This window comes from Thunnus maccoyii, chromosome 12 (genome assembly GCF_910596095.1).
Source record: "Thunnus maccoyii chromosome 12, fThuMac1.1, whole genome shotgun sequence".
Lineage (NCBI taxonomy): Eukaryota > Metazoa > Chordata > Actinopteri > Scombriformes > Scombridae > Thunnus > Thunnus maccoyii.
The window spans coordinates 12097349-12122833 of NC_056544.1; the positions used below are offsets into that span (position 1 = coordinate 12097349).

Below are 25485 nucleotides of genomic sequence, written 5' to 3' on the forward strand. Positions count from 1 at the left end.
CCGTGATGAAGGCAGCATCAGCAGCAGCAGCAGCAGTCTGTGGTTGTTTGAGGCAGCTCGAAGCAGAGGGGCGGGGAGGGGGCGCAGCCGGAGCTCACATTCATTAACGACCACCGACAACCGGGAAGCCTCCTCCGGTAGCATCACAGCGCCTACTGACACACGGCCGGGGAAAATGGTCGCGGTGCAGACGTCCCCTAGTTTGTCCCCATCGGCGGAGTGGATCTGCTGTCTGGATAAAAGGTGGGTGAATGCACTCCACGATGCGCTTCACACACCGCATATCCCCTCAGCAACGATTGTGTTTTCTCAAACCTCCTTCATTCATCCGCGTCAACGTGATTAATCGGAGCCTGCGTGTGCAGTGTGTGAGTGTGCAGTAATAACGCGTTACGCCTTGTTTTTTTTTTTTTTTTTTTTAGCATACTAAAGGTAACTGCTAGTTTTAGTGAATATAAACCGCAGCTCCAGTGATGGTAAAGGCTGCAGTGCATAACAAAATACACTGTTTTTTTTTATTTAGTATAAAATAGTATTTTGTATCTTCTCGGTCAAAAAGGCGTTGGTGGCTTCGAGGTTCACTGGGATGTCTCTGCACTGCATGGGCTGTGATAGATGGCTGATTAGACGCACATGGTTTATGTCTGTCTGCTTAAATCAAATAGTTCTACATTTCTAACGATACAAATATCATATAGTGGGGTGGATGTTAAAGATTAGAGGCAGCTGTCTCTGTTCTGGTCACAATGCTGCATGTGAGGCTGAGGGTTTGTCTGGTCTGACTGAACAGGTTAGAATAACTGAGCAACCAATTTACAGGACACTTATGTTAATTTCCCAATGCAGAAGCTGCTTTAAGGTTTAGCTGGTATTTAGAACAACCTTATAGTCTATACATATCCACCAAATGTTAAAAAGCATACTATCTAAGGGAGAAGGCTAATTAGACATAAATAAATAAACAAGATGAAATGGCAGTGATATACTAAGCACTGAAGATGATACACTTCACACCTTAAATAATGATATAGACGACAGGCACCCTGCAGCTCATACACCCACACATACTGTACACACCTCACTATGACATCCTCACGTTACCATGAGCAACGTGAACCTACCATCTTGTCTTCTCACCGTCACCTATTATAAGAGGAGATGCATTTTGATCTAAATACAATGTGCTAGTGTAGTTTGACATTGATAGAAGTAGTTGAGTCAGTATTATTTCATTCTTTCCGCTTATAAAATGTAAGGAACTAATGAAAATGCCCATCATAGTTTTCCTAGCCAAACATGACATCTTCAACTTCTTTGTTTTTGCCATAAAAGACAAAGAAAACCACCAAATATTCACATCTGAGAAGCTGAGCCACTGAATTTTGGAAATGTTTGCCAGAATTTTAGCAAAATTGTTGTTAATTAATTTGTTTGAGTTTTAGTGAGTGTATTTGTTGTTAGATTAGGAGAATTTGGAATTTTAAATCATTGCAAGAGGGATGTGATCCTTACTATGCTAAAATTCTGTCTCATCTGGTGTTTAGGATGAAAACATCCTCCCAAAAGCAGGCTACATGCAGTAGTAAATGCGTGTCAGTGAGGACAGGCTGGGTCGTAAGATTAGATTGGACAGGATCTCATCATATAGCACTCAGTGCTCCTCAGCTATGCACCTCTTATTCAATCAATATCCAGCAGTGTGTGTGTGTGTGTGTGTGTGTGTGCGTGCGTGCATGTGTGTTTGGGAGCTTTCATCCACAGTAGCTGTTGATGTGATCTGTCCATAGACATTTATTGCCAATGAGTGTGAAGTATGTGAGATAAGATCTGATTAGTTTTGTTTAGTGTTGCCCCAGGCAGGTGGTAGATGGTCCAGTTGACACACAAGGCACCAGCCCAGATGCCAGTTGATGTTTACATGTATTGTCCCTTTACTGCAGAAAAATGGGAGTGCAGGGCGTTGTAGGCAGTTCTCACACTTTCAGATGACAATAAGTTCAAAACAAAAGCAACTGCCAGGAGGAAAAGGTCTTTCAAGATAAATATATTGTCTCATATAAACAATATGTTGGACAATTTGCAGATATGTCAAGAGTGGATGAGTCATTATCAATTACTTAATTGTAGACTGTTTATTCTGATATATTCAGTGTTTTTGACGGGTTCTCAGGTTGTTTGTGGTGGTACAAATGGGTGTTTAGAGAAGTGTGTAAATACAATTCAGTATCTGCTACAGTAACATTAATCTGCCAGCTCGGGAAATCTGTTTGTGTTGAGGCTGTCTGACATTTTGGTTGGCTGTCACAAATCAACCTATGATGTATTTGTCTGGAAACACTAAATTTTCCAGATGGATGTTTCCTAAAACAATCTGCAAAACCTTCTGGTGTCTGTCGATTTTCTTTTCAGTGCGTCATGACAGTGGATCAGTAAATCCCGTGTGTGTGTGTGTGTGTGTGTGTGTGTGTGTGTGTGTGTGTGTGTGTGTGTGTGTGTGTGTGTGTGTGTGTGTTTAGCCACCATTTGTGTTTGAAAACTGAGCTCTTTGCTGACATGAACTGTGGGGGCAAAAGGCTGAGGAAGGGGAAGTCAAGGAAGGGAGAAAAGCGAGACGGAGGGAGAATGAGATAAGGTGAACAGCTCTCAGGTCACATCCGTCTCACACCAACGGGGGGAGGCAGATTCCTCTGGACAGGCAGGGAGCGAGCAAGAACAGGACAACGGAAGAAAAAGAACAGGATAACAAGGCATTAACCAGGGGATTATAACTGACAGATCTTAACAGTTTCATTGCAGACAGATAGGTGAAGGGTGATGCTAGTATTACCCATTCAACCTTGCAGAGTTAACCTTCCTGTCTCTCCCTGTTGCAGTGTGTAGGAGTCCACCTGTCTAAACCAATAACCCAGCCTACACAGGGATATGATGCTCTGTTGGTGAGGGCCAATACGCAGTAGGTGGATAATGGGAGGATGAGTCAGAAACAAAAGAGAGAGAGAGAGAGAGAGAGAGAAAGAGAGAGAAAAGACCCGTCTGTAATAGCCCTGAGCTCGTGGCAGATGATGTGGGACTGGAGGACGTATTGTGCTCTGCAGCCCTTTAGGCGTAGTCTGTGTTTATCTGGGAGTACCGTCCCGGGTACGGAGGACAATCCACCGCTCAGGGACACAAATATGTGTGTGTTTATCACTGTATGTACATGTGCGTGTTGGTAAAGGGGGGAGTCATCACTGCCTGTGAGCTTGCAAAGCAGAAGTAAAGGGATAATAATGGGAGGATAGTAAGTGAGGGTCTGTTAGTGGTGGGATTTAATGGATGGAGGTGAAAGTGAAGGCACCAGTAATGGAGAGGAGAAAGAGAAGAGAAGAAGGAATTTTATTATTTTTTTTCCATCTTTCTTATCATTTTCCAGAGAGAAACAGGCAAGTCTTAACAGAGGAGAGAAAAGGATGGAAATTAGAGAAATAGTGGAGGCAGACGAAGAAGAGAGAGCTCGGAGTGAGGGAAGAGGAAGGAGATGAAGGAGGAGAGGGGATAGACAGTCTCTCGTCTGTGAAGGAAGAAGCCCACAGAGCATCAGCTAGTCTGTGTGAACAGACACATACACAGTACACACATGCACGTGCAAGGATGAGTCACTAGCAAGAGAAAAAGAATGAATGGGGCTAACTGCAGTGTGTTACTCTGAGCCGTTTTGGCTCTGTAGTGTTTCACCACCACATTGCAGAACAGAATGTTTAAGCTCTCAGATTAAACTTCTGTTTCTTCTTGTGTCAGTGCGCCTGCATAGATGTCCAACAAGACATGCTTGCGTGTGAGTGCCTGTGTGTGTGTGTGTGTGTGTGTGTGTGTGTGCACTCAGATTTAAGCGTATTAGAAATAGCCGCAGTACAAATGAGATCTTACATCAACACCCTGTGGGGGGTCTGAGCTGAGAGAAGTAGCGCCTGCAGCTCTCCACTGTTATTACTAAGACACCAGGCAGAACAATGAAATCAGTATGCACACACACTCACACAAATATATTGATAACACTAAAACAATGAAGCTGCCTTCCAACTTAAAGGACTACACCACTGATTTTTCATGTTGTAAATATTTAACATTGTTTTTCACCACTTTTCAAAACAAGTTTTTGATTGATATTACCCTTCAGGCAAAAATGGTCTTACTTGAGATTGATAAATCATAACTATGAACAAGTAACATCATGCAGTTAATCGTTATTTTTTAAAATGGTTTTGTAGTAGCTAATTGGCTGAAACATGCAAATCCTCTGGTATGGTTTGTAAACACCTCATGTTAGATCTAATGGTTGGTCTTCTCTGCACAGGCCTGCAGAGCGCTCAGGAGAGGATGTGGATATTATTTTGACCAGACTGAGAGAGGTCAAAGCCTTCCAGAGGTTCCCACCACCGCTCTTACTGCAGATCTGTGCCTGTGCCTTCTATGAATGCTTGGAGAAAGGCATCACGTGTATGTACACACATATATATACACACACACACACATAAATGCACAAACATGCATTACAGTTGTTGAATTGTAAAATAATGCGAGGCTGGCTCTATAGTAGAGTGTCATTACACAGTATCACACAGTCATCCTGCAGAATATCCCTTTGCTGTTGTTTGCTGTTGTTGCTGTCCAATGGATCATACTTCAAAGTACTGTGATCATTTTTTATTCATGTGCACATACCACTCCACACACAAATTATGCAAACATTATTTTAACAGTCATTATATGATATCAATGTTACCACATTTGACCACTGTCCTGAGGATTATTTCATTATTGTGTGATCTATCACAATCTTCTTTTTTTTTTAAATAGTCCAGGAGCCCAGGGTGACATCTTCAAATAGTTTTTTTGTTGGTCAATTGTCCAAAACCCAAATATATTCAATGCACACTGAAATGAAAGATAGAAAACCTGCAAAATCTGCATTTGAGAAGCAGGAGCCAGCAAATGTCTTGACAAATGACTTAAACAATTATTTGATTATTAAAATTGTTGTTGATTATTTCTCTGTCGATCGACTAATTGATTAACCGACTAATAGTTTCAGCATTAAACTTTTTGCATGAATTTTGCCTTTATTTTATTTCAGTTCAGCAGCAGCTATTTCTCCCCTTTTCCATTTGGGATAGACAATGAAAAGATTCTTTACATAATGTTGTTTCTACCATTTCAAAAAATGTATATTTTCCTATAAAATAATTACCAGCACAACATTAAAACACACCTATAAGCCATTCTTTCCATACTGGATCATCTAATGCTTACTGTATCTAGCTAATATGAGGAAGGTTTGAAAACATTGTCCATGATTTGGAAGAAGAAAAATTTTGTGATTAAATACAACTATATTCAAAAATGCAACTGTCAGTATTGTAAAACATTTCAACTTCAGGAGCAAACCAAATATGATCGTGATATACATGTATGAGGGAACTGTGGCATACGTGTTCATGAATTAATTGATGTGCTGTGTGTCCACTAAGAGAAATGTAAATGTATTTTCAAATGTTTTTACAATGCTGTCCACAGTGTTTCGACAGGGAGACATAGGCACCAGCTGGTATGCTGTTCTCTCCGGCTCTCTAGATGTGAAAGTGTCAGAAACCGCCAACCACCAGGTAAGATCAGGTGTTCAACTAGTCAAGTCAGATTGGAGCCACGTTCTGTGTTTTACTGTAGATGATCTGAATCACAAATGAATGAATAATTAATTGAATTCATATTCATGAACACCAATGGGTGCGTTCTGTAATTCCCTTTCTATTTTTATTGAATATACATCATTTTAATGGCAGCCATTCTCCCCCTTCTCTCTTGTACTATTTTCTATTATAAGCTTCTCTGTGAAGATGCAGACGGCAGAGCTAGTTCTGTACGACTCTCTTAAACGCTGACATTGTTCTAGTACATTAGCTCTTGTCTCCATGCTTAAATATGCTGGAGCAAAGCTGCCACAGGACAGAAAACAGGTCCTTTGAGGGTTGTGCTTTCTGCTACACCATTTATGGAAGAGTGTGGAAATAGGGTTATGCTGTACATGTAGAGGAAAAGAATGACATGTGGGAGAGGAGAGAGGATTTGTTCCTAGTGAAAGAGGGAGATAAGGAACCCTTTCATTGTGAAACGTCCTTTTCATATATGTAGCCCTAAAGTGCCATTGGTGGCCTAGTTTCTGTGGCTATATTTGAAATGTCAGTTTGGACAGCTGAAAAGGTTTTCATAGCATTCAGAATCTTTGTGTAAATCAGTGGACATTGCGTGTGTGTGCATGTGTTTACTTGCCACCAGCCTGTCGAATTATACCCAGGACCTAGAGATATTTTACTTACAGTTTCAAGTCTCTCATATATGAATTTATTTACATTCATTACCATATATTAATGTGTCTTGCATTACCATATGTGAATCTATTCTCTAACAAGCAGTTGTTCAAACAAATACACTATGTTGTGTAAGGTTGCAATTAACAATTATTTTCATTATCAATTAAGCTGCTGTTTATTTTCTCAAGAGAATAATTGTTTTATCTATAAAATGTCAGAAAATATGTTGTGTGTTGTATGCCCGAGCCACAGTTCAAATCCCCCAAATATTCAGTTTACAATCATATACTGTATGATGAAGAAAAGCTTAAAATCCTCACATTTTAGAAGCTGAGACCAGCATAAATTTTTGCTTAAGAAATGACTCAAACGATTATTCTGTTGTCAAAATTGTTGCCAAATCATTTTCTATCCCTTGATTAATTGACTAATGACTGCAGCTCTAATGTTGTGCTTGTTTGTGTGCAGGATGCTGTCGCTATCTGTACACTGGGGATTGGGACAGCTTTTGGGGAATCCATCCTGGACAACACGCCACGCCACGCTACCATTGTCAGCAGAGAGACCAGCGAGTTGCTTCGAATCGAACAGAGGGAGTTCAAGACCCTCTGGGAGGTGAGACAGAGAGAGGGACTTTTGAAATACTCTATGAGGTTCTATCTGCAGCTGTGAGTGTGAGCTGGAACTTCATGATTCAGCATGTTTTGGTAGTGTACCTAAAGGTTTCCGTCTTGGAAAGAGCTTTCCCTTTGAGACTACAATGTTCAGACAACCTTCTATTGTAATTGTCCCTTTAACCACAAGAGGGCTGTCCACCATAACAGCACCTTTAGTTCCACCTATTGGATAGAAACCTCAGGTGGTACTTCACAATAAGCTATTAAAGGTACAGAGAGAGTGAGAGAATGTGTATGTACTACACGTGTCTGTGTGTGCTTGTGTGTAATACTAGATGGCTGATGTTTTCAGAGCCTGTCATGGTTTAGTGCAAGCCTTTACAGTACAAGGGATGATGCACTGAATCTGTGCACCAAGGGCCACAAATGAGAATCTAAAAATGATAAGTGTAGAGATCCCATGGCAGCTATTTTTTTTTGTAACTGTTTGGCTCAGATGTACATTGCATCGAAAGACAAGTCCCTGGATACAATCATGGATACAAATCATGGATACAAAAGAAAATAAAGACACAGCTGCGCTCAGGATTGAGACTGACAGCTTTTTTTATTGTGATGGAATAATACACTCACTAGCCACTTTATTAGGTACACCTGTTCAACTGCTTGTTAGCACAAATATGTAATCAGGCAGCCACGTGGCAGTAGCTCAGTACATTTGGGCATGTAGACATGGTCAAGACTATCTGCTGAAGTTCAAGCTAAGCATCAGAATGGGGAAAAAAGGTGATTTTAAGATTGGACAATAGAAGATTGAAAGAATGTTGCCTGGTCTGATGAATCTTGATTTCTGCTGCAGCATTCAGATGGGAGGGTCAGAATTTGGCGTAAATACCATGGATCCATTCTGCCTTGTTTCAATGGTTCAGGCTGCTGGTGGTGTTGGTGGTGGTGTAATGGTGTGGTGGATAGTTTTTGGGGGACACTTTGGGCCCCTTAGTCCCAGTTGAACATCGTTTAAATGCCACAGCCTACCTGAGTATTGTTGCTGACCATGTTCATCCCTTAATGACCACAGTGTACCCATCTTCTAATGGCTACTTCCAGCAGGATAATGGGCCATGTCACAAAGCTTAAATAATCTCAAACTGGTTTCTGAACATGACAATGAGTTCACTGTACTCAAATGGCTGTCACAGTCACTAGATCTCAATCTATCTATGGATCTACGGGGGACTCGCATCATGGATGTGCAGCAGCAAAATCTGCAGCAACTGCGTGATGCTGTCATTTAAATATGGACCAAAATCTTTGATAAATGTTTCCAGCACCTTGTTGAATCTATGCCACAAAGAAGTTCTGAAGGCAAAAGGGGTCCAACCCAGTACTAGCAACAATTTAGAGAGATTTAGACTTCTCACTGTAGGGATTAATAACATTAATTATGGCTTCAGTCCTGTAACTTTCCAGTCCAGTAATTAGCGTCATTACTTATACCTGTGCTTTTTCTGTTATAAGTCAAAACAGCCTATTCAGATAATGAAAGGGAGTAAAACATAAATATCTGTGGATTGTTATTGCAAATTATTGATAGTGATCTAAATTCATATATGAATTTATGAAATAGAGGGTTCTGTCTCAGAGGGAAAATTAGATTCCTCTTGTGCATTAGCCATCAACACATAATGGTCTATGGGCTAATTTTTCAAAGAAATCAGAAATTGTAGCCCAAATTAGTTTCAGGAGTACATTCTCCGACTCTCCACTTGAGACTTAAATATCACATATATATTTTTTGTTAATTATAAGAATCATTGATGTCAACAATATTAACCTACTGCAGATATTGGTCAAATAAAAGTGCAAAAACTATCCTTGCTGTACAGGGAAGTGTCCCTGTGACTCAATAAATATTTAAATACCAGTTAAATAAGAAATAAAACTGTCTCACTTCACAGAGCAATTTTAAAAAAGTGAGCTTCTGTATTATGAGTATTCACAGACAGACACTGCAGCAATCATCTCATTTTTACCCTTATCGCAGGGAAAGGTCATACACTGGGGTCATTTCAGTAAGTAAGATATAGGGTATTGATATTCCTGCTGAATATTGGTTTATGTCAGTATTAATAAAACACAATACTGTGCATTATACTGAAGAGAATAGAAGTCAATAATACTGTAAAGTAAAGGACTCTTGTCCAGAATATAAAAAGTCGCTGTCAGCACATGTATCAAATATTGCAAACTCTGCATAGAATCAACTCTCAGCAACATGGCTTTGGCCTCAACACAGGCATCTTATTAGAGAGTTGGCATAGTAGTAGCTGCCTCTCTGTGGGCCTCCTTGTTGAGGTTAGACCTCTCTAAGGGCTCTTCATTCCCAGGGTCCCTTTCAGAGAGAAAGTCCTGGCAGAGCAGTGGATCAGTTAACAGTAGCTTCACAGTCAAAACCCAAAGACTAAGAGTCTGCCCTACTGTTTGATCTGTTATCTTGCATTGTGTAATCCAAATGGCTGACTTTTCTTTGAATTGTAGGACTGTTTTTGCTTGTCCTTACTTGAGGTCAAAGGTCAAGCTCAAATCACCGAAACATTTTCGAGTGTCGGCACCTAAAATCTGACATTGAAGCTGAAGGACACTCACTAATGCACACGTCTTGATTTCGAAAGTATTTAGAGCTGACGTAAGTCAATAGGCTTCTATTCTACTGGCCACTGTGAAACATAATCTCTGGAGTTTTGCCCTCAGTGATGAAAAGGAGTATATGAGGCTTTATTACGGTTCTGATGAATAACAGCGGACAGATATTCACTCAGATTTTCAGTGATGTAAGCGTTGATTGAATCATGCAACATTTACTACATTTTCTGAAGGTTTTGGTTATGAAGATTTTGGGCTTCTTTTGGCTTAAAATAACCTTTTTTTAAGATAATTTTTTGGCATTTTTTAGTCCTAATGATAGTCACAGTAGAGCTAGACAAGAAACAACAAAGGTCTGTACTGTATTACTGTATATAGTACAATTTGTGTCTTTGCCACTTAGCCACCAGGACGCCTTTAAAATAAACTTTTCTATGAGTTATGGATTTTACCCATCTCATTGCTGAAAATAATATGAAACTGTGGCATAAGACCCAATTTTATGTCACAAAGTATTACAAAAACATTTTTTATTATGAATCAAATAATGTGAGCATAGTTTTTTCTGTTGGCAAACCCTTATTGTGTAAAAGATTTCTCTAAAAAAGACATTTTTTTTCTTTATTTGACAGTTATAAGTGCAGAGACAGACAGGAAACAGGTGTAGAGGGAGGGGTATAACACACAACAAAAGTCTGTGGCTGGAATCAAACCATCTCAACCAGTAGGCCAGTGGGGCGCACCATAAATGTTCTTTTGATGGCTTTCCTGCTCTCAGTGTCCTCCCAGTACAAAACATATTTTTCTCTATTTATTAATGCGATTCATGAAAAAAAAGACCTCTATAGTATTATTATTATTCGGTGAGTAGAAATTGGGTTTACTGAAACGTGATATCTCCATTTTATGCCACAGGAGCACATAAATGCAAGATAAGACAATAATTGGTTATTAAAGCATGTGTGCTATCTTATTATTGAGCTTGCAGTGTGTGTGTGTTTGTCAACTAAGTGCACTCAGTCTCCCACTCTGCCTTCTATTTTAGGACAGTGGACATAAAGCAGAAAACATAGCCCGAGGTTGTCCTCTTTTGAATCTTATTCAGTTCATAGTAAAAGGATCTTTGTGTTTTATGTTTGTGTGTGTGTGTGTGTGTGAGCATGGACTAATTTGTGCGCATGTGCTTGTGTGTGGCGAGGACTAGAAAGCTACAGGATGAATGCAGTCATGTGTTTGATGAAAGGATGAAAGAAAAAAAGCGCTGTTTCCATAATTCTCACCAAGTGTAAGTGAGATGAATAAACAGGGTGTAAATGTAAAACAGCTTATTGTTTTTGACAGATATGTGTAAACACAGGTCACCAAACAGTTACAGCTGATGCTTTGGTTGGCTGGTTGCATGGCTCTGGACTATGGTGGCCTGGTATTGTGAGTCTTTCTTTCTCTTTCCTTATTTACTCCTCTGTCCCTTTCACCCGCTCCATATTTCTCTTGCCCACTTCCTCTCTCTTCTATTGGCCATGTTGTGTCTTTTGCCAGCCACCTTCCTTTCCTCCTGCTCCATCCTCTCCCTCTTTACCCCTTTCTTTCCCTCCTCTGTTGCTTTCTCTCTCCCCCTGCCTCCCTCTTTCTCTTCCTCCACTAGAGTAGCTCAGTCATACAGACAGTCAGATCACCGTGGTAACCTGTGAGAGAAAGTGCTTCGGTTCTTGGCTCGATCACAGCGAGAGAGGGAGAGACGGAGAAAGAGACTGTGGCGACTGTGTGAGAGAGAGAGGAAGAGAGAGAGAGAGAGAGAGAGAGAGAGAAAGGAAGAGAGCAGCTTGTTTTGAGCAGGATGCTATCCGGTGGCGTGTGTGTGAGTTGTAAAGGAGCAGAGGGCAGCTCTCTGGGGCTTCAGTCCCTCCAGTATTAGGCAGCTGAGTGTATTACTTCAGGTGAGTTTGACTCCTTGACAGTACTAGTGTGTAGCCTGTGGCAATTTGTCAGCAGTATTTGTGGTGTTCATGTGGGCTAGATAGTGTTTTACTCTAATATTTACTTTTATTCGTTTTTGCTGTCTTTTCACAAAATGGAATTTATACATCCCAGCAAATGTTTTGTAAGGCTTGTTCTTAATACTGGGATCTAGTTAATAGTTTTATTATCTTCCTGGTTGTGTGTATGTGTGTGAAAAATATAGATGGGGGGGGTGTTTGTGTCTTAAGGTCAAACATATGCTCGCTCTGTCTTGCGCTCTCTGTGTGAATGTATTTGTGTGTGTTCCTGGTAGTCGTCAGAAGACATAGGAAATGACCTTGCAAAAGAACAGTGGCACTTTCAGACTCAAAATTACCTACTGTTTGTATTTCAGTGTCTCAGCCACAGAAATGCAAAAACAATTTATTGTTGTCAACATCTGTAAAAACAGCATCTGTACACATTTAGCAGCTTTTGCTGTTCGTCTTAACCCTGATTTAAATACTGTTGTCAGTGTGTGTGTGTGTGTGTGTGTGTGTGTGTGTGTGTGTGCGTGTTATATAATGTTAGTTGTTGTGCATGTAAATGATCTTGGTTGTACAAAGGGCTTTGTTTTGAGAGGCACTTGCACTGCGTGTGTTTGAAAGTAACGCTGTGTGTGTGACAGAGAGACGGAGAGAGAAATGTGATGGGTTTTAATAACTAATAGATGATGATGCCTAACATCAGATACAATTAAATAGTAGAGGTGTAAATGCTCTGACGTCTGTCTGTGTGTTTGGTCCTGCAGAAGTATCGTCAGAGCCTGGCTGGACTGTTGGCCCCTCCTTATGGAGCTATGGAGAGTGGATCCAACAATGACAGTGAGTAGATATACACACAGAGTTGAATGAAAGAAACACTGTAAATGTTGCTGAATGTGGTTCATTACTGGGCCTGAGTTTTGTTGTACAGGAACCAGTAAAGATAGTAACGAGGTCAAAAACTAAATAGATTGTAAAGAAGGTAGTAAACAAGTATAATAATTTGAAAAGGAAGCATTTGAGAATGGTAGTAATGCAGCATGGACCATATTTTATTTTATCGTTTTTTTTTTTATTTCATGGAATAAAATCTACATTACATAATCGTAATTTTAAAGTGCTCCTGCTTCCTTTTTAAAGTTAATACTTGTTTTCAGCCAAATGTTTATCAGGAACATGTAAGTTACACAGTGAATTGGTCGTATTTTGATGTTTTAGAATGAAAAATATCTGTATCCTATAAAAATCTTCCAGCCTGAAGACGTTTTTCCCTCCTTAGGACTCACAGACAAAGACAACATGAACTCAGACTCTGCAAACAAAGCTCACAACAAGGTAAATACTCACTCCAGCTCACTGTTTGGACCTGAAGGTCTGTCTTGTATTCATATGGGAAGTAAAAAGAAGTTCAGCATGGCGACTTGACCCCTTAAACAAACTCTGCCAACATGTTTCAGAGAACTGTGTCCTTCCTCAGGGCACACAAAGCATGAATGAACCAAATGCTCAACCAATATAATGTGGTTTGTGTCAGAATATCTGTAGAGACTGGGCATTTAGGGTTGTGCAAACATATGTTTTAGTCTCATGTTTGACGTATCTGGCCAGTAGTGATTCTGATGTTGTTTTTGTTCATTGTCAATGTTTTGTACTCAATATTGGAAATCAAAAGTATGCTGAGTGTATTGAACCAGACCAGTGTCATAAAATCATACACCACTGCATACTTTCATATTTGTGAATGAACCAGAATGCCAGAATGGATTTTGGAGGTGTATGTGTTCTCTGAGCAGAGACAAGCGATGACTCACAGCTGTGATCCTCTGTAGTTATGCTAATGCTAGCTAATGCATGCACATAGAAGAAAGATCCCATCTGCCCAATTAGCATGCCTTTCTTTGTTGTTTTGAACAGCAGCTGTGTGAATGTATACACATCTGCCCTTTTCCTCTGTCTGAGGTGCAGGTGTGATCTATATAGAATGTGTTTGCTTGCATGTCCTGTGGGTTTTGATGCAGTTTTACTGAAATGAATGCTATATAGTGTTGTACTCTATATGTTTTTCTAACAGTGAGCAAACTCAGCATATCCTGACATAGATATTATTGAATAATACACATACAAATATATATGATGCACACATTCACATACCTCACATATGTCAATCAAGATTTATTAAAATATAGCTGCAAGTGGTGATTCTAAGGTTCAAGTCAACACGAACCATTAGAAGTTGAAAGCTTCAACAGCTTAATTAAAAATATCCACCAAGTTTGGTGATGTTTGGACAAATTGTCATTGATTCATGGCCAAATTTGCGCCAGGCTCATGCAAGTTTTTGGAACTGGTGGCGCCCCCTATTGAGCGATTTCAAAATAGTTTTACACACGTGGTTCTACATTGTTCTGAAACATATCCTGTGAGTTTTGCAATGATTGGACAAACAATTCTGGTTTATAGTCTCATTTGTATTATGCCACGCCCATTTTTTGCATTTGTAGTTCCCCCTAGTGGTCAAGTCGAATGAAACTTTCAGGGTATGTTTCAGGTATATATCTGGACATATCCTGTAAGTTTTGTGATGAGTGGCCCAACAGTTTTTGACTTTGGTCTATTTATGTGCTTATGAGCCATGCCCTTTGGAAGGTCATTGATCAATATCTTGAAACATAAATAAGATATCAACAGTTTTTATGCAACTCTTAAAAGCTTGGTCCAATAATGATCCACAGAAAGTTAGGTAGCAATCGGACCTACAGTTTAGGAGAATATGTCAAAGATGTGTTTTCAAAAAATTAAAAATGGCAGAAAATCTATCTTGGCGCAAATGGGCATGGCTTATATGGATATATTCGTCTGGACCCATAGAATCCAGGAAAAAAGGATGTTGTTTGTGAGACTTGCAGTTCAAAAGTTATAAGCCAAAACGTAGTTTGTTGTTACAGGGCCACCATCTGGCCGATTGGGGTCATTGGGGTTCTTGGGCAGTACTTGCACACAGCTTCCAATCAATGGGCAAAATCTCATGTCTCTTGCATTCACCATTCATGGAAATGTGCACAAACATTTCTGAGGAAGAAAAATAATAAACCAGCACAAAAACAATAAGGTTTCAGCCCTTCATGCTTGAACCCCTAATGATATATTTTTTGGGGGGGTAATTTGACACTGTCCTGTTCTTTCACAGAAAATGGTACGATGATGATAATAATAATGAAACTGGTTGGCTTACGTGGGTACGAGCATCACCGTTATTATCAGTTCATGGTGTAAATACTGCAGTGAGGTTGCCCATTTTCAGTTTAGTAGTATGGCATTTTCTTTTCTTCCAAATGCGGTGTCGGATTGGCATTTCTCTTGCCTGTTTCTGTACAAATGTTACAGCCTGGAGTCAGCATAAGTATTGGGAGCATTGCCATTGCCTGTAAGTCTTGCAGTTTCTTATGCTTCTCTGGTGTTCTGTAGATTCCCTCAGAGAAGCTGCAGAGAGCGGGAAAGGTTCTCCGCAATGCCATCCTGTCCAGAGCCCCGCACATGATTCGGGACAGGAAGTACCACCTCAAGACATACAGGTAAGAGTATGTGTCTACAATTCCAACTGTGTGTGTTTACACAAAATTATGAGCACATGCAAGGGCTTTGGGAGAACTTTTGACAATTTTGTGTTGATAAAAATAGGTGGGCTATTTTTCAGTTCTCTTCATTTAATATTCAAGCAATGTGTTCGTGTGTGTATTGCAGACAGTGCTGTGTCGGTACAGAGCTAGTGGATTGGCTGGTGCTGCAGAGTGCCTGTGTCCTCACACGATCCCATGCTGTTGGGATGTGGCAGGCACTACTAGAGGAAGGGGTACTTAATCATGGTAACTAACATTTTGGCTTTTTCTATTGCTTTCTCCATCATAGTACACACATTACATAGTTGTAATGACAGACTGTAGTCAGCTACCAAATCTCTGTTTCAAAGCTGCTGAGAAAGAAAGACCTGGGAAAATGTATTTTTTACATATCCTTATCCTTGTATTGCATTGAGTGTCATTCAGAGGATGAATTGGAAGCTAACTTTGGATATTTTTAAGTGTCACTCTTTGACACAGAGTGGGCTTTATTGACTCTGAGTGGAAAATAAGTAGAAGTTTTGAAGCATGAACATTAAATACAGATTGAATCTGAATTTCAAAGAAGATGTCTTTTGAGATACGATCAGACCCGATAAGATCTCTAATTGCTAAAAAAAAAAATCAGCAGGCATGCTTGTGTGTTTATATGTGTACACTTGTGTTGTACACACTGTGTTTTGACCTTGTGTGCTTGTCTGCTCTTCAGTGGACCAAGAGCTTGGCTTCCAGGACAAGTACCTGTTCTACCGTTTTCTTGACGATGAGGAGGAGGACACACCGTTGCCTAGTGAGGAGGAGAAGAGGGAAAGTGAGGAAGAGCTGCCAGAGACCATCCTCTTCCTCGTTCAGATCGGCCCTGACGCACTTCTGCGCATGATCCTCAGGAAATCGTCAGTAACAATCAATAATAGTGTATTACTTACATTATGCTGGTAATACAATCCACTAATATTGCACAACATGTTGCACACTGTAAGCTGCACTTTGAAAACCAAAAAAAGACATTGTATAAATAAACATTCTGATTATTATCATGATATCATTATATATATATATATCAAATCATTTGTAATGAGTACTTTGAAAACAGCTATAATATTTTAGCATTAGAATGTGTCATTACTAATTTAACTGCAGTGTAATAAGAGGAGAAGTGCATGAAATCTTCTTGGTGAGTTAATTCTGACTAACCTCTATGTGTGTCTGTAGGCCTGGTCAGAGGACAGGGGATGACCTAGAGATCATCTATGATGAGCTGCTTCACATTAAGGCCTTAGCTCACCTCTCCAACACTGTGAGTCAGCCGGTCCACTTTCGTTTTAAAGAGACCGCATTGGTTTTCATGAAGGCTGTTAATTCACTGGAACCACTTGTTACAGTCTTTTTGTTTTTAAGACCAGAGGGAGAAGTTGTTGTCACTACAGCATTTCTCTCACCAGTGTAATGAGACATAGTTTTAGACACAGTCTACCTTGTGTTGGCAAGCAGTCGACATGTTTAGGAGTCCTTAAGTCTGTACTGGCCGCAGAAGAATTTTTGTTTGTGTTGTCATCATGCTCGATATAGAGAGTTTCCCTCATAGAATCAGTATTACATGCAATTATATTAGTAGAGCTTAGATTTAAAAAAAAAAATCACATGAAGCACATTGAACCTGTTGGTTCCCAACCAACAGGCTTAATCCATGTTTTTCCATTAAATGCTTTTTTTAGTCCCACTGACCTCTCACTAATTTTGAAAACAGTGCTTATAAATATAAAGTACAGCAAACTTAAGGACTCATAGTGCATAACTCGCCATGTGACATTATACTTGTGTATAACAAAACAGTCTTGTCATTCCAATAAAGTGCAACCTGCTAAAAATATTTTAAAAGTATAGACTAAATAACTTAAACTTCAATATATGTAGAAAATATGCTATGGTAATTTAAAGTATATACTGTTTTATACATTGAAAACATACAGTACAAGCAGACACAGAGAGTGAATGTACCTGATCTGTGCATAATAACTCTGCAGTGCAGCTAAATCCAATATGACCTAAGTTTTGAAACCGTGTACTCTTGTGTCTAGGTGAAGAGGGAACTGGCAAGCGTTGTGATCTTCGAGTCGCATGCAAAGGCTGGAACTGTGTGTAGGTCTTCGCTTTGTCCTAGAATACATTTTTGTCTGTGTACATAGTTTACAGAATGTGTGTTAGTGGTGTGTGTAAGAGTAATGTTTGTTTGTCTTCTTTGTCTTCCAGTGTTCAACCAAGGAGAAGAGGGCACATCATGGTACATCATCCAGAAAGGCTCTGTGAATGTGGTTATCTATGGCAAGGTGTGTTTGTGGGTGCACTTGCATGGTGCAATGCATTCATCCACTTGCATGCTTATTCTTCTTTTGACACATGAGCATTGTTATGTTTTTCTGCTTCATTTGATGATATTTCATCTGTATGTAATGGATTAAAATGTGTAGTTCATGTCTGTATGGAGCAGACCAGCAGTAACTGCCCTCTGGGGCTGGGAAACACCAGCAGTGGAGTTTGGCAAACTCTGCTGAGCTCACCATGACTCATCACTATGATTAAATGGCTTAAGGGATTGTATGCATACACAAATTCACACCACTCACTTCTTTACAACCACTGTACAGGCAGATGTACTGCACATATTCATGTGCATGCATACACATGGATCACACGCGTACATACAAGCACACATGCACCCTACACACACACACACACACACACACACACAAACAGACACACACACACACACACACACACACACACACACACACACACACACACAGGCACAGATGATTCATCCCATTCGTGAGGGCTAATGCTGCTTTCTGACTTTTCTTCAGGGCTTAAGATGACTCGCAAACTGTGTTTGTGTCTGTGCTTATTTGCATCTTGGTGCGTGTTTGCCCATATGTGCAATTGTGTGTGTGTGTGTCTCAGGGAGTGGTGTGTACGCTTCACGAGGGTGATGACTTTGGGAAGTTGGCCCTGGTTACAGACTCACCTCGTGCTGCCTCCATCGTACTGAGAGAGGATCACTGCCACTTCCTTCGTGTGGACAAGGAAGACTTCAACAGGATACTCAGGGTAGGCAGACCAGAGCTGGACATTTATCCTGGACACAGATAAGATACAAGTGAGGTCACACACAGGTGGTCTGATGCACAAAATGACTATTTTTGGTCAAAAATGTTAAATGTTAATACTGTTGTTAGCAATATTTATTTGCAAGGTCACTGCCAAGTCAAAAGTCTTTGACTGTTAAGTCAAAATTTAGATTAACTTTATTGGACAGCATCTGAATCAAGGGAAAGGAAAACAGGTGCGGATCCATTTATTTGGGCTGTCTGAAGCATCATGCTACACTATGATGTTTGTCTCCCTCCTCTGGCAGATGAGCGGTATTACACTTTAGACGCCAGATTTCCTAATTTTACATTCAGTAATAATACAGTATGTTTTTGTGTGTTTGTTTGTTGTTTTTTTTTACATGCATCCTGTTGTATTTATAGGACGTGGAAGCCAACACAGTGCGTTTGAAAGAGCATGAACAAGCTGTGCTGGTGTTAGAAAAGAGCCCTCGAGCCTCCACCCTGGGAAGCATCAAGTATGTGTGTGTTCGAATGTGTGGAGTGTTACATACACAGTGTACTTACAAATATCTCTCTCTCCTTCACTCTGTCTGTCTCTCAAAAGGGGCTTTTTCATATTCTTCATATCTCCTCACCTTTCGCAGGTACACTGTGATATCAGGAACTCCAGAGAAAGTTCTTGAGCACTTCTTGGAGACCATGAGAATGGACATACATCACAGTGAACCAGGTTGCTAAATAGAAAAACAATATATATAATGCTAAATGAATTATAGGCTATTAGGCCTAAATTCATTTTGAATAGATGGTTGAGATAATCTTTTGTTTCATATTATTCAGTGTGATATTATGTTGCATGCTATGTACACAGATTTATGTCATACTTTAGCCTAGGTGTTTTTATTCACAATTTAAAAAGTTTTTTGTTGAGTTTGCATGAGTTTCTTTGGGCTTACCTTCCATTAAATCCCTTAAATAAAACCCAAAGGTGGATGTTGTAGATAGTATAGACACTATATCAAATGTAAATAAAGAAGGAAGGACGGATAGACAGATAAGCAAGATGAATGGATTAATGATAAAAGGCATTTTCACTACCTTTTAGACCTCTTGATTCTTCTGCTCTCAATTTTCTTCTTTTCCCCTCCTCTGACTCTCTTCCCTCTTGCTGTATGTCTGTTTCTTTTCTCTTATGTTAGACCCAGCAGTGGATGATTTTGTCCTCATGCACTGTGTCTTCATGCCCAACAGCCAGCTGTGCCCTCTACTCATGGCACAATATCCTTTCTACCTTTCTCTATCTTGCTTTGTCTTGTCTTGGTATACGGTATTTCCTTTGTTGTCTTTACACTGTCTGTAATAATCCTGTATAAGATACATTAGCAAATTTATAACAGTAGCCAGAATGATATGTAGACAACCCCATCCAGAAATGAACTGATATGCCCATTGTTTGTACTATACTATAACAGTTGTGCTGACTGCATCTCGTCTTGTGTAACTTACCGACTGTGTTTACTGTATGGAGGAGCTGAAGCAGCAGTTGACCATCCAGCACTAATGAACTGCTCACTGACTGCACACTTCCCCTTCACACCATAGTAACAAGTTGTAATCCCAGCTGCAAAGGTCTTATTGTCTTAGTCATTTCAGTGCAAGTGTAGCAGAGTTGCAGTAAAACTAGCTTGGTACAGCACAGGTCTTTGTTTTGGTTGAATCAAGTGAAACCTGTATTTGTGCAGTGTATGTTCAACAACAGTTTTACCACTGATGCATTGATGATAATACGTAATATATACTTTAGTACTTATCCTAAGCTCTTATCATAGACTGTATATGGATATGGCAGAAGTGACTTTACCTATAGGTTTTTGAAAGGGTTGTTTTGAAGTCTGAAGTTGGGTTTACTGCTCAGTGTGATCTGTCGGTTAGTGGAGTCAAAAAATCCAAGCTGTAACTCCCAGTGAGTCTGAAAGGAAAGCAAGGAAAGCATTTCCCTAGTTATACTCAACTTTGAGCCCAAATATCCCATTATTGGAGCAAAAATGTCAAAATTGCCACAAAGACATACACTAGAAGAAGTGAAATTATTGCAGCATTTTTACTTCATTAGTTACTGAAACATTCAGGTGTGGTGGTTGCTCCTCGGCTGGTACTGGTTTTGAGCAGTGGATCAGCAATAATATACAAACTGAATATCACTGTCTATCTGCGTGTTTACCATATCAGGATAATATCTACATCTCTGTATTTATCTTTAACTTTGTGTGCACCTACCATGCGGCGTCTCCTCCTGGCTCTGAACAGGAGAGGTTGGAGTATGCACTTAACAGTAAGAGGAGAGCCCTCATTCTGGCCCTGCGCTGGGCTAACACACACACATACATGCTACAGGAGGAGCCTGCTGCAATTTCTTTCCTTGAGGTAGGAATAACAAGTTAGTAAGCTTTAAAATGCAGTAAATAACACACACACACACACACAGACAGCAATGCCTCTGCAGATATACATACAGATCATATGGATGGTTGGAGTGTGGTTCTTCCTCTCTCTGTTTCTGTAGGAGTTGTATGGAAGTTTATCAAATGATTCCCGGATGCTCAGAGCTCTGAAAGATTTGGTTCCTGACCTGGAGAAAGTCGTCAAACTACAGTATGTTTCTCAGCTCCTCCACATTAAACTTGCCCTGTATGCTCAATGTCACAACAAGTTTATTTATTCTGTCCTTTGTTTATTTCCATACTCCTACACGTTGTAGTTCAGAGGAAGCCAAAGCCACAAAAAAGGTATATTCAGACATAAAATACTGAACTCCATGTTGCAGTAAATGGTAGCTGCATAAGGATGTGGAAGCTGATTACACACTATGTCATGTAATTAAACAGAAGGCCCTAATACGACAGTTCAGCAATGGAGAGGAAAGGCTGCAGAAGAAACAAGCCATCAGGAATCATGATGACAGTAAGTTGAAGTGTGTGTGTGATTTTTTTCTTTTTTCTTGCTCTGCTATTGGATATGAACAACGTAATTGCCATGAAATTTTAATGTGGATATTTATGGCCATGAGGAGATGAATTCTCATATTATGGTGATCTCTTGACCTTTCCTATAGTGCCAGCATCACACCAAAGCCATTTCTATTTGTATACAAGAAATAACAAAATGTAATGGGCAGATTGGCATGAAAATTGCTGAGGGAAAGTATGTGAAAGTTAAAACCCTGCAGGAATCCTATGAAGATGTTATTTTGCTGCCATTTATGAATGTAGTAGCTGACCATGCTCAGCAAGAGAAAGACACTAATGTTCATATGTTGTAGACACTTAGAGTAGGAAATGAAAGTAATGTTTTTGTTGCTAGTTGTGTCCAACAAGTTCATATTGTGAGGTTTAATAGCCATTATAGTCTTTATAGCTGGGCTTTAGACTTTCAGTCTTGTGTTGTTTGCTGTGGACATGTTATACATTTTATATTTTACTTTATTACAAATTAGAGGCCGTCACATATCATATTGTTGTATTTCATTGTTACTTTTGTGTGTGTTTCTAGTCCTATTGAAGGTGTACTGCAGTGATCACACTTACACAACTATCCGAGTGGCTGTGGCAGCGACAGGAAGAGAAGTGATCAGCGCTGTGGCTGATAAACTTGGCACCACTGACGAGCTCCTGTTGGTCCACCTCAGCTCTGCAGGTGGTAAGAAGACAGATTTTTGTGGATGTGAAAGAACAGCTCTGCCGTAACATCATCTACAATTTGATTATCAAGTCATTTCTGTGGCTATTTGTAAATCAATATCATGTCTTTAAGTTTGCGTTGGAACACATGATGGAAGTTCAAATCTGCTCATTTTTGTTACAGAAAAAATAATCCTGAAGCCTAATGACGTGTCAGTGTTTTCTACTCTGAGCATTAACGGTCGATTATTTGCCTGTCCTCGAGATCAGCTCAGCAGTCTGGTAAGAGATGAATATTACTCCTGTTTACTTTGAATTGTTTTTTTAAATCAAATATAAGAGTTATACCTAGCATGTATTCTTTTTGTGGCTGTGCTATGATGGTGATGAAATTTGTACCGATACACTTTTTGTGTATAGTAAGGAAAGTAAATTATGTTGTGGTTGAACCTATGCTCTGTGTTTTTGTGAGTGCTTGAGAATTTGAATGTGTGTATTTGTGGACTGTGTGTATCAGACTCCTCTTCCAGACCAGGAGGGGCCCTCTGCAGGCTCCATGTCTACTTTTGAGCTGATGAGTTCTAAGGACCTGGCTTATCAAATGACAATGTTTGACTGGGAGCTCTTCAGTTGTGTACATGAGGTACCACGCACACACTCACAGACACACACACATACGTATAATATAATATATATCGTATAAACAACTTACCATGAGGCTCTGTGAATGCACAGTCCAATGTTGATATTGTTGGCAGAAAAAGGCCAACATCCAAAATCGTTGTGGGCTGAACACCTCTGTAGAATTGGGTAAACTATTTTAAAATCTGATTAGATAATGGAATCAGACCATACAGACGTTGCCTCCTACTCTTGTTCAGCATCATTGGTCATAAATAACCCTGCAGGACTACTGCTTGATAGATGCAGTGTGGCAGGACCTGTTCACTGGATTAACTCTAAACCTGCTCTCCCTATTGTCTCCCCCCTGCTCTGCCCAGCATGAGCTGCTCTACCACACGTTTGGTCGCCAGAGCTTCAGAAGAACCACGGCTAACATGGACCTGTTCCTGCGGAGGTTCAACCAAGTTCAGCTGTGGGTGGTCACTGAGGTCTGCCTCTGTGGACAGTTGAGTAAGAGAGTCCAACTCCTAAAGAAGTTCATCAAGATAGCTGCACAGTGAGTAGGATCTGCTGGTGAATGTCACACATAATTTGCACGTATTTAAACAGGTAGGTTGGATTCACCTGGATTTATTATTTCTTCCTTGTGTGTGTCTGTATTTGTATATTTGTCCATAGCTGTCGGGAGTTTAAAAACCTGAATTCATTCTTTGCTATCATTATGGGGATGAGCAACCCTGCTGTCAGCAGACTGAGCCAGACATGGGAGGTAAACCTAAATTAAAACATTATGTATTACTATTATTAAATTCAACTATCTTTGGATCAGCAGTCTGTACACTGCTGTTGCTAAAATAAGCACATGTCACTGAGGTCTTCTATTTTTCCTGCCAGAAACTCCCCACCAAGTTTAAGAAGTTCTACGCAGAGTTTGAGAGCATGATGGTGAGATGCATATTGAAGTCAGTTAAAAAAAATTAAGAATAGCATATTAAGATTAGTATTAACCTTTGATAATGGTGTTATGTTTGATGACAGGACCCGTCCAGAAACCACCGGGCGTACAGACTTACTGTTACCAAACTGGAACCACCAATCATCCCCTTTATGCCGCTCCTTCTCAAAGGTATGGCGAATAGATCAGACACTGCATCACATAAGAATGTGATCCGGGATAAACATGGCAGTCATTAAGTTTAATGAATTTCTTTACAGATATGACATTTACACATGAGGGCAACAAGACATTCATTGACAATATGGTCAATTTTGAGAAAATGGTAAGTTTCTGTGCACATTATAAGGGCTATTTATTCATTTTGGGGATGTTTTGTGTTTTCAGCACTGCCATACTGTTCTTCACTGAAGTTTGATGTAATATTGTTTATGCTCATTTCATCAGCGTATTATAGCTAACACAATACGGCAAGTGAGGCACTGTAGAAGCCAACCTTTCAGTAAGTGCATATTATTTATTAGCGCATTTATTTGGTGGCTTTACAAGCAGGTTATAAACTTTTTTTTTTTCTGCCCCCTCTTACTCTGTTTATTCTCTCGCTGCAATAGATCCCGACATATGCCAACCCAACAAGAATCAGGCGGAGGTACGGGGTTATGTTAGGAAGCTCTGTGTGATTGACAACCAGAGGGCACTGACGCAGCTCTCCTACAGGCTGGAGCCTCGGCGGACATGAGCCCCAAATCTTCCACCACCATCGCCTTCTCTGTGAGACTAGAAAAACACACACGTTACTTGGATAAAAAAAAAAAACAGAAAAAACTCAACACAACTAGACGTTCAGTAGCAAATCACAACAGTCAATGACTTTTTACACTATTACGGACTGCAGATAAAGGACTGATACTGTGCCATTAAAAGCCTCTTCTTCCTGGACAGAAAGAAATTGTTCAGCTCCTCTCTTGTCGCTGTGTCTCAGTCCCCACACTGAGAGTTTATACCATACTAGTTGTTACTGTTTGGGACCTGTTAGATAGAACTGTAATGTATAGAACTTGAATCAATATCCTGCATGACTGAACTTCAACAAGGCTTTGTGTTCTATACAGTGGATTTCTATCTGAGTGTCCTGTAATGTCTTGCTACCCCAAACTGAGCCCTAGTTTACACAATATTACTGTACCTGCCTGTAAAGCAAACCTTTTCTCTCCTGACAGTCCTACTCGAAAACCATCCAAACTGTAGTGAAATCTAGATTCTTCATTTTCCCTGACGAATATACAGATAAATATGGCGTATATAAAATCTGAAAGTACTTACTTACTTCATAACCTACATGAGTGTATCCAAGTCTTTGAGAGTCTTTAGGATTTGATGTCCTTTAGGTGAATATCAGTGTCCTTTAACTAGTCAGACACTTCAAAACTACGTAACAGAGTATTAGCTGGATTAAAGCCCTAATGGTGTTACAAACAGGGTTCAAATCTGTCAATGTAGTATTACGTTTTATTTTTTCTTTGGAGTACAACTCCTGAAGATATGAATCATTCTAGATGATGATGTTGCTTTGTAGGATCTGTTCTGAGGTCAGTTGTTATAACCAAATTGTACTCCTTTCTGAGGCACTGATCCTAGATACAAAGTCTAAAAGCAACTTATAATTTGAGGGGAAATCTTGTCATCTCTACCAATTGTGTTCAGTCCGTGTAAAATTTTTTTTTCTATAAGTGGGTGTAGATTTTGAGTGTTCTTGACAAGTGTCATTAATTTTCCTTTGATCTCAGGAGCTTTTGATGTGATGGTGTGTGTCGAACTGCCGTGAGGGTTGCTTTTCTCAGAGCGGCCTGTAACTGTACTGTATGTGTAGTCTGCCTTGTAAATAAAAATAGCTAATTTAACAGTCCTGTTGA

At 39.9% G+C, this 25485-nt stretch overlaps 1 protein-coding gene across 4 annotated transcripts; it reads left to right on the forward strand.

Moving 5' to 3' along the window:
- On the forward strand, window positions 1-25473 carry LOC121909380 (rap guanine nucleotide exchange factor 4-like). 4 transcript variants are annotated; one of them, XM_042429914.1, is made up of 30 exons: window positions 1-243; window positions 4334-4476; window positions 5554-5642; window positions 6816-6962; window positions 12357-12429; window positions 12869-12924; window positions 15055-15161; window positions 15331-15452; window positions 15916-16099; window positions 16419-16503; window positions 17285-17345; window positions 17457-17533; window positions 18165-18311; window positions 18737-18831; window positions 18961-19046; window positions 19516-19594; window positions 20590-20740; window positions 20880-20968; window positions 21075-21102; window positions 21202-21277; window positions 21866-22012; window positions 22178-22275; window positions 22511-22636; window positions 22995-23173; window positions 23296-23386; window positions 23512-23562; window positions 23656-23743; window positions 23833-23897; window positions 24020-24074; window positions 24184-25473. In XM_042429914.1, exons 1-30 carry the CDS (start codon window positions 176-178, stop codon window positions 24309-24311), a joined length of 2991 nt encoding a protein of 996 aa, XP_042285848.1. In that variant the 5' UTR covers window positions 1-175; the 3' UTR covers window positions 24312-25473. The 4 variants fall into 4 exon arrangements, with proteins under 4 accessions (XP_042285848.1, XP_042285849.1, XP_042285850.1 ...); XM_042429915.1 differs by lacking the exons at window positions 22178-22275; window positions 22511-22636; window positions 22995-23173; ... (4 more) ...; window positions 24020-24074; window positions 24184-25473 and having other exon boundaries at window positions 85-243; window positions 21075-21101; window positions 21200-21277; XM_042429916.1 differs by lacking the exons at window positions 19516-19594; window positions 20880-20968; window positions 21075-21102; ... (9 more) ...; window positions 24020-24074; window positions 24184-25473 and having other exon boundaries at window positions 85-243; window positions 20624-20730.
- The last annotated feature ends 12 nt before the right edge of the window (window positions 25474-25485 follow it).